This window comes from Hipposideros armiger, unplaced genomic scaffold (genome assembly GCF_001890085.2).
Source record: "Hipposideros armiger isolate ML-2016 unplaced genomic scaffold, ASM189008v1 scaffold_40, whole genome shotgun sequence".
Taxonomy (NCBI): domain Eukaryota; kingdom Metazoa; phylum Chordata; class Mammalia; order Chiroptera; family Hipposideridae; genus Hipposideros; species Hipposideros armiger.
This window is the reverse complement of record NW_017731390.1, coordinates 4,405,150-4,413,648: the sequence shown is the minus strand read 5'-3', so window position 1 is coordinate 4,413,648 and position 8,499 is coordinate 4,405,150. Positions and strand designations below refer to the sequence as shown.

At 55.8% G+C, this 8,499-nt stretch overlaps 1 protein-coding gene across 3 annotated transcripts in view; it reads right to left on the bottom strand.

Annotated features, from left to right (window-relative positions):
- The window catches only part of PPP1R1B (protein phosphatase 1 regulatory inhibitor subunit 1B), an 8,942-nt gene extending 6,822 nt beyond the window's left edge, over window positions 1-2,120 (bottom strand). The window contains exons 1-2 of one of the 3 annotated variants that reach the window (XM_019638877.1): window positions 1,958-2,120; window positions 1,648-1,883 (exon numbers count right to left, since the gene is read on the bottom strand). In XM_019638877.1, coding sequence (XP_019494422.1) covers window positions 1,648-1,728 — 81 coding nt within the window. In that variant the 5' untranslated portion in view covers window positions 1,729-1,883; window positions 1,958-2,120. The remainder of the gene's footprint in view (window positions 1-1,647; window positions 1,884-1,957) is intronic. The other 2 variants (XM_019638875.1, XM_019638878.1) reach the window with 2 other exon arrangements.
- Between the last annotated feature and the right edge of the window lie 6,379 nt (window positions 2,121-8,499).

Sequence of the window (8,499 nt, the reverse complement as noted above, 5' to 3'; positions counted from 1 at the left end):
CACCCCACCCCCAGGCAGCAGGGAACAAACAGTGCTTTGGAGTCCCCAGGGAACCTTTGAATCAAAGACTGTCAGAGCTGGAAGGAACTCTGTAGTTTACCCAACCCCCTTATTTTCCTCAGGTGAAAACCCCAGGCTCAGAGAGTTTCAGCAAAGTGCTCAAGGCCGCACAGCAGCCAAGACAGAGACAGGATGAGAGAAAAACCCGTCACTGACACCCAGGCCCTGAGTACCCCACTCCATGGCTCCTCCACAGGGGTATCTCCCTGTCTATCGTCCCCACCAAGGCCCTTCCTCTCCTATTTTTTGAAGACAGGAGACCTCGGAAACTGATGGCTGTGGACGATGCCCCATGGGCCATGGCACCCACGTGGCCCTGCCCACCTAAGGTCAGCTCAAGGGCTCCAAAGAAACTGGATCCAGCCGCAGAGGGAGGCTGAGCTGGGGCACTGCGGGCACCTCCAACCTCACACAGAGGCTCAAGTGTGGGCCTGAGTCGCAGCCCCACAGGGGACAGGGGGCTGTCTCTGGGGGCCTGGGTCTGGGCCCCTCTAGCAGTCTCTCTCAGGCTGTGGAACTCTTTGCCCAGTCTTAATAAAAAAATGGAAAGTTGTCCTCCTTGGTACCTGAGCCAAGCTGAACAGTGAGGGTATGGGGTGGAGGGGACACAGAGCATTCCCAGTAACTGCCTCCCCCCAGCTTGGCAATCAGACCAACTGTCAGTTAATTAGGTCCCCTCTGAGCTCCAGGGAAATGCTCAAAGAGAACCAGGTGAATGAAGATGAAACTGCCACCTCCCCCTGCCAAGCTCCCAATACTGCCCTCCAGACCAAAAGCTGCTTCGGCTTGGCCCAGGACCCAACCTGCTCCCCATGGCCCCCTATCTCCCCGAAAATGACTTGGCGGTCCTCTCACTGCTGTGTTGGGAGCCCACTGGGACTCAGCAACAAGTGACCCCAGCTAGGTTGTGGGTGGGTGAGGGGGTGGCTATCTTCTCCGCTCTCTCCTTCCTCTCCCTCCCCACCTTCTGAGGCCTCCCAGCTCCCAGGCTCTCCTCAAGTTGTCCCTGTGAAGAGGTCTGGCTTCTGTGATGGCTGCTCACCCCGCACCCTCATGCTTTGGCTCTGTTTAGGTCCTGACGGTAGGAGGAGGTCAGAACAAGGTTCTGACGACTCCAGCCCAGGCAGACAGGTTGGGATTAGAGGGGCAGGGCCGTGGGGCAGAGGAGTTGGGGGCCTGCTCCATATGAGGGGTCAGGGGACAAGGTTTCTCACAGCCAACCTGCGCTGGCTGGGACGGGGCGCATGGGTCCCAGTGATAGCCTAGGGAAGGAGGACATTATGCCGGGTCCAGAGGACGGTCCCCCGCCTCCCGGGGCAGCCCGTATTGGCCTGCCGGGATGCTCAGAAGCTCATCGGCCAGAATTCTCCGGCGCGGAGATCAGGACCGAGGCACCGAGAAAAAGTTGCACGAGTCTCCAGCGAACTTCACGCGCTTCCCAGAAGCCCCGCCGGGTCCGAGGCGGCCCGGGACTCTCCGTCGCCCCCATCCCCCAGGCCAGCGCGGATCCAGGAGCGCCCAGAGCGCCAGGCAGTCCCGGAGTGTGCGTGTGGGGGTGCTGCCGGGGATGGGGCACGGCCCCCTTACCATCTCCACCTGGCGGGGGTCCAGCTGGCTGGGGGGCGCGGGCACAGAGAACTGGATCTTCTTGCGGTCTTTGGGGTCCATGGCGGGCGGGGTGGTCGGTGGGGCTGGGGGCGCGTGACTCGGGGTCCGGGGAGGCGCTCCCGGCTCGGCTCGCCCGCGCTGTTCGGGGCGCCGCGGCGACAGCGGGCTGTGAGTGGCGAGAAGGAGAAGGAGGAGGAGGAGGAGGAGGAGGAAGGCTATGCGCTCACGGATAAAAATACCGAGCACGGCGAGGGGAGCGCGTGGAAGGAGGGGTCGCCGCCCGCCCCACCTGCCCCGAGGCTCGCCTGCCGCGCTGGGTCCGCGCCTCAGTCCCCTCGCGCCTCCACCGAGGGCTCCCCGGCTCTCCGATCTCGGTGTCTCTGCCTCTCCCCTTCTTCCCTCGCTCTCAGAGTCTCTCTCCTCTGTCTCTCCGCCCTTCCTCGAGCTCCCTCTCTTCTTCTCCGTGTCTGTCTCTGTCTCTGCCTCTCTCCCTCTCTCCCGGTCTCACCCCTCTGGCCCCAGCCTTGGGGTCCCCAGCCCGTCCCCTCGCCTGGGACTGGCGCCCGGGGTCTTGATGGGAGGGCTCAGGAGAAAGTGGCCAATGAGCACGGAGGAGCGTGTTCTCTCCGGCCCGGGGAGGGCGGGAGTGTGAGCCAGGGCGCGGGGAACAAGCTGGGGGCCCCCTGCAGTCTCCCCAGAACTGGAAGCTGCATTATTGATGGAGTCCTGCTGGGAGGATAAGGGGGAGAAGGGAGGAGGGTGGAGGCCGAGGCGGGGAGGGGGCAGCGGGGAGAAGACTCTGGCTTTAACCCTTTCGTGGCCTGGGTACTGGGAGTTTCACCAGGAGGCCTGTGAGGTCGTGAAGAGAGTGCCACAAGCATGTCAAGCTGTGAATGGGGGTGTCCTAGAAAGTGAGTGAGTGTAAAAGAGCGGATTGTGCGTGGGAGGACACTTGTCAATCATCATGGCAGGGAATGTGTGTGAGTGAATGCCAGGGGCCCTGTGGTGCCTATAGCTAGAGAGTGAGGGGTGGGGGGAGAGTCAGTGTGGTATGAGTGCGTGTGTGAATCTGTGAGTAAGTGTGTCAGAGTGTCACGGATGCAGTGTGAGTGGCAGGGTGTGGGAGGACTATGTGTGTGCTGGGGAGGATGTGGGTGTGGGGGAGATTGTCAGAGGCTGTCAAGGTGATGGGCAGGCGTGTGCCAGCTTGCAGGAGGGTGGGGGTACTGTACCCATAGCTCTAGCCTGTGCAGTGGAGGGGCATGAGGTTGTGATCCTGTGGTTTGGAGGGGAATGTGTCCTTATCACAATGTACCCTGGATTCACGTGTCTCCTGCCTTGTCTCTCAGATCTAATGGGAGGGAGAGAGCACCAGCCTAGGGGGACAGAGTTCGGGGTGTCAGGGGCTGCTTATACCAGTACACGTGCCATCACGTGTGTGTGTGTGTGTGTGTGTGTGTGTGTGTGTGTGTGTGTTTGGTGTATTCAAGAACAGAGCTGAGGGTAGAGGTATGTTCTCATTTCTGAGGGGTGAGCTCTCTCTCTGCAGAGGTGTTTGTACGTGTCTCTGGAGAGGGGGAAGGGGAGGCACTGGCCCTGTGCATTGGAGTGTCCCTGTTTTCCTGTCCAGGCCCTGGGTATCTTTGCCTGCGCAGCATTTTCCCCTGCGGGCCTCTGGATGAGGGTCCGAATGCCTCTCTGTAGCGCTGACAGAGTGCACATGTAGACGTGTAAATTGCATGTGTCTTCCTGGGGCTCTGTTTGTGTTGGCCGTATTCTCTCCTGGTCACGCTCAGGGCTGGGTCAGGAGCCCTCCCTCCCCTCCCCCCCTCCAGCAACTTTTCCACTCCCAGCCCCAGCATGTTGGGTCCTGGGCAGAGTGGGGGAGGGAGCAGGAGGCCAGAGGAGTCTTGTGGAAATGGAGTTAGAGGCATAATGTTGTGCCCCAGAGTCATTGTCCACGGAGGGGCTGGGGGGCCCCGGAGAGCAGAGCTTTGCTCTGAAGAGCTGGAAGCTCTGACTGCTTAGCTCCACTCCCCACAACCCCAGGCCTGGCTCAAGTCCCACTGTGTTTGTTGACTTATATGCTTGTTGGCAGACAGCGGGATGCCAGGATGCTGGTCCAGGGGTGTGGGCATCTCTGGCAGCCCCTGCCTTGGCCCAGACCCTTCTTCCAGATGGGGTGTGGTGGGGAGTGGCAAAGCCCAGTTTGGCAGTGCCTTGTGAGGGTAAATAAGGAAGTTCTGAAACTCAGAAGAGGCATGGGAAAGGCACGGCCCAGGCAGCAACCTAAGCGGCCACTGGGCCAGTGAGAGTCAGAGGTCTGTGGCATCCAGTGCTGGAGGGTGGGAAGGCCCTGGGTGGGATGAAAGGGACAGAGGACAGTTGGTAACTAGAGGACAGGGACAAGGAGGCATCACCACCAGTTGCATCGTGGGGCCCATCAGATCTGAGCGCAGGCTTATTTGACAGGGAGGACTTGTTTATGGAGGTTCTGCCCAAAAGACTAGAGCTCTGGGAGGCCCTGAATCAGGAAAAATGCCCCTGACCCAGGCTGGGGCAGCTGGGAAGGGAGGCTCTTCCCTCTCAGCCAGGCCTGGGAGATGGAATGTTTGGGGATGGAGGAGAGAGTGTTTGCCCTCTTTCCCCAGCCTTTTTGGCACCCACAGCTCTGGCTGCTAAACCCAGGGTAAAGAGCAGGCGAGGCTGGCTGACAGAGGTACAAGCACAAGGGACAGACAGACAGGAAGGAGGAAGAAAGGAAGGAAGGATGACAGAGATAGGAGACGAGAGAGAAAAGAGGAAAGATAGGAAAAAGCAAAAAAGAGACAGAGAAAACCCATGTGAGAGATGGAGAGACAAAGGGAGAAAGAAAGAAAGTGTCACGACGATGGAGAGAGGCAGGAGACAGAGATGCAGAGAGAGTAAAAATAGCTCAGCATTAAGATAATTGCAGCTCACAGCTCTGCCCTCCGTTAGGAATTAAATGAGGTTTTATTACTTTGATTTTTCTCTCCTGGATCCTACGCGACTTCTCAAGAACTTGGGGAAAAGTTTTTCAGGTGGGCGGCCAGGTGGCGGGGGCTGCGTTGGTGACAGAGGAGGAAGGGAACAGGACTTCTGGAAACTGGGGGAAGTGTGGGCAGGGGCAAGGAGTGGGGAGGGGCTGTGAGGATGGGGGAGCCCAACAGAGGCTGGGGGAGGCAGCCAGGATCAGGCACATCCTGGAGGGACTGAGAAGCAAGGGGCTAGGGTGATCTCCATTTTCTTTGACTTAGAATTAATCACATGCAAATGAGATGTAAAAATAATATGCCACTCTTCGGGTATTATTTTGAGTTAAAAGCACAGGCGGTTGGGTCCCAAGAAAAAATTCAAGACCTTGTTTGCCATAACTCCGATTGAACTATGGATCTTTCTGCTTGGACTGACCAAAAAAAAAGTTTATTGCAGCATGTCTATTAATGTACCATAGGTCTGAGCACACTATTTTGAATACACCATTTCTTTGCACGTCATTGGCCTGGTGCTGCCACAGTGCCCGCCATACAGGAGGCACAACATTCACTGTCTCTGGAAGGTGAATTTGGGAGGGTGATGTGAGGCATTTGCCCTCTTTCTGGGAGGTGGGAAGAGTGGACATTCCCTCCCTTCCCCCAAGCAAGATAGTCTCGAGGACAGAACATAAACCGGGGAGTTGGGCAGACCTGGGGAAGAATCTTAGGCCTATAACTTACTTTGTGACCTTAGACAAATTTCTTATGCTCTCCGTGCCTCAGTTTCCTCGTGTTTCAAAGCCCGCCTCACATGGTAGCTGTGACGATTCAATAAGATAAAATGAACAGAAGGCAATAGGAAAAGGGGAAGACCAGATATGACATGGATGGACTCCATAAAAGAAGCCACAGGCATGAGTCTACAGGAGCTGAGCAGAGCTATTGAGGACAGGACATTGTGGCCATCACTCATTCATAGGGTCGCCAGGAGCCGGAGCTGACTCAACTGTAAGAACACACACAATAAAGTCCCACCCAGTGCAGAGCTCCCGGTAGGTCTTCAAGAAAGGTTCCAGCTACCTTGGAGCTCTAGGGGTGTAGTTCCTAAAAGGGACAGCAGGTGGCAGAGTCGGCCAGGGTTTGGGAGGCTGCCCTGCTGGCTGGCACGGTGGGTCTGTAGTTAGGCATCACACCCGTGACCTTGGCGCCACTGAGCTGAAGCGAGCTGGCCGGGTTGGCACGTGGCAGCTGGAAGGGAGGCCCCAGGAAGCTCCGGGAAGCAGCTTTAGAGAAGCCGGGGAACGCTAGCTGGGCACACTGAGGCACCTTTCCCTGCCATTGATGGGGGGAGGGACGGTGGCCGGGATTCCAAGGTCCGCCTTTGGGGAAGCCGGTGGACACCGAGAGGAGAGGGCAAGGGCGATCTCAACAGGGACAATGGTGGCACCTGGACAGGGGGCAATCTTCTGAGACATTCATTCACACATTCATTCATTCATTCATTCATTCATTCATCCATCATCCATTCCTTTGTCCATTCAATAAATTCACATTGGGTGCTTTTTAAGAAATCAACTTTATTCAGTTAAAGCTTACATATAATAAAATGTACAAATTTTAAATACACATTTCTATGAATTTCTGGAAAATTTGTAACATGACCACTACCACAATACGGCACACTTTCATCAGCCCAAAACGTTCTATTTTGCTCCATGCAAATCAACCTCCCCTCCCCCTCACTGGGTGTATCATAAGTCTTAGTACACTATTTTGAGACGTGTCCTTCCCACCGTCTGTCTTCCCATCATCGCCTGCCTGCCATAGTGCCCAGAATACAGTAGGCACTATATGCTGTAGAGAGGATGGGTTGAGGAATGAATGGATGGGTGGATACATAAGTCATAGAAATTGACAACGGGTAACATATATGGAGCATTTACTCTGTGCTGGGCACTGGGCTAGGCCCTTTATGTGTATTACCTCATTTAATCCTCATTAGTATCATTCCATTTTACAGATGAGGTAAATGAGGCTCAGAACTTTTTGCCCAGAATCTGGGTTCGAATGCAGACAGCCTGACACTAGAGCTCTCTCTCTCTTTACTGCTGCCTTTAATATTCAGGATGGGCGAGTGGAAGTTCGCTTGTATGCACTGGACTGACCTCTCTTACTCAGCATTGGGCCAGGTTTCCCTCTCACCTAGCCTAGTTTGGAGCGATGAGGTGGTGGGGAGCAGAAATCAGTGTGCCAAGGCCGTCCTCTGGTGGCAGACGTGAGTACAGCTGTATCTGTGCCCTCTGGCGCCCCCAGGTGGGATGTTGTTGAGAAGAACGACTAGAAGCCGGCAGCCCACAGCGGAAACAGCCTCAGCCCCGGGCACCTGGAGACCCCCTGCTCTGGCCACTGCCTGGTGCCCCCCGAGGTGCCAGCTGAGGCTGCCCCCGAAGAATGCCAGCTGCCGGAGCCCGCCGCCTCCCACCCCCACCACCAGCCTCACACACACTCCAATCCCGGTCCAGTCGGCTGCTTCCATTCCCTGAAGAAGAGGCCCTAAAGTTAAAACAGCTGTTAATTTATAAACCAATTTTTCCGTGACTGCTTAATAAATCGCCAGCAGCTGCTCTGCCCCCTCCTCCTGCCCAGGCACCCGGCCCTGAGGGCTGCACGGAGAAGCTCAGAGCTGCCAGCCTGCCCCTTCTGCCTCCTTCCCCCAACTCCCCAACTTGCCCCCATTCTTCCAGGAAGTGGGTGGGTGTGGGGAAACCCTGATGAATCCAGCTTTTTTGGGGTTCAGTGGAGTAGAGAGATGAGGATGGGTTTTCTTTCCTAATGGGCTGTAGCCCAAAGGCCATCCCTCCCAATGCCCTATAGCCACCTAGGACTCGCAGCCCAGAACATAGGTGTCAAAGGTTTCCTTAGTTCTGGGGAGGTGAAGGTATCCAGATTATCTAGAGAAGTTCCCTTGAGCCACTGGGAGATGAGGGAACCCTGGGCTTGTCCCTGAGAGCACTGGAATCTCAATTCCCATATCAGGGTGGTCCCCCTGACAGATGCTAACCAACTCCCTGACCCTGCTGTTCTCTCAAGGGTGAGCTGGGAGGGGGCAAGGGATGCTGGGGAGTTGCTCACACACACTCTCCCCAGGATAATGAAAGGAGGAATTTGGGCCTCCTGAACATTCACTTTGCCCAGTTCCCACTAGCATATGAAAGGCACCATGAAAATCCATGCAGGGTGGGGGCCATGTGAATGTCATGCATGTGGCATTTTCATTCTCTTTGCATCTGCAAATTCCAAATGCACCCAAGGAGAAAGGCCTGCTGCTACTGTGATCCCTGACTCTGCTGGGCAAAGGGTCAATCCAGCCATGCCCCTGTAGCCAGAAGGAGCTCAGTAGGAAAGGGCAGAAGTTTAAAACCAGGTCTCCCACTTATTAGTTGTGTGACCTTGGGCAGGTAACTTAATCTCTCCTCCTTCCTCAGTGTCTCTATAAAATAGGGATAATAATTACAGAATTGTTGTGAAAAACAAGTTGATGCACATGAAGTGCCTGGCACATAGTAAGTGCTTACAAAGTGACACTCAGTATTATCCCCCTGCTAGAAAGAGCAGAGCGTGGATCTCCTGGGTCCCCCCTGGCCCCCAAGTAGCAAATCTTGGGGTAGGGGTGCTCAGGAGATTTCCAGGGGAAATGGGAAGACAGGTAGGAGTGTTGGTTTTTTTAAGAAAAAAACAACAACCCGGATTCCTGAGTTATACGGTTCTGACTGGGCTTTCTCATTCTGGGCCCTTCTGTTCTCTCCCATCTCTTCACCCCCAACCCCCAACCCCC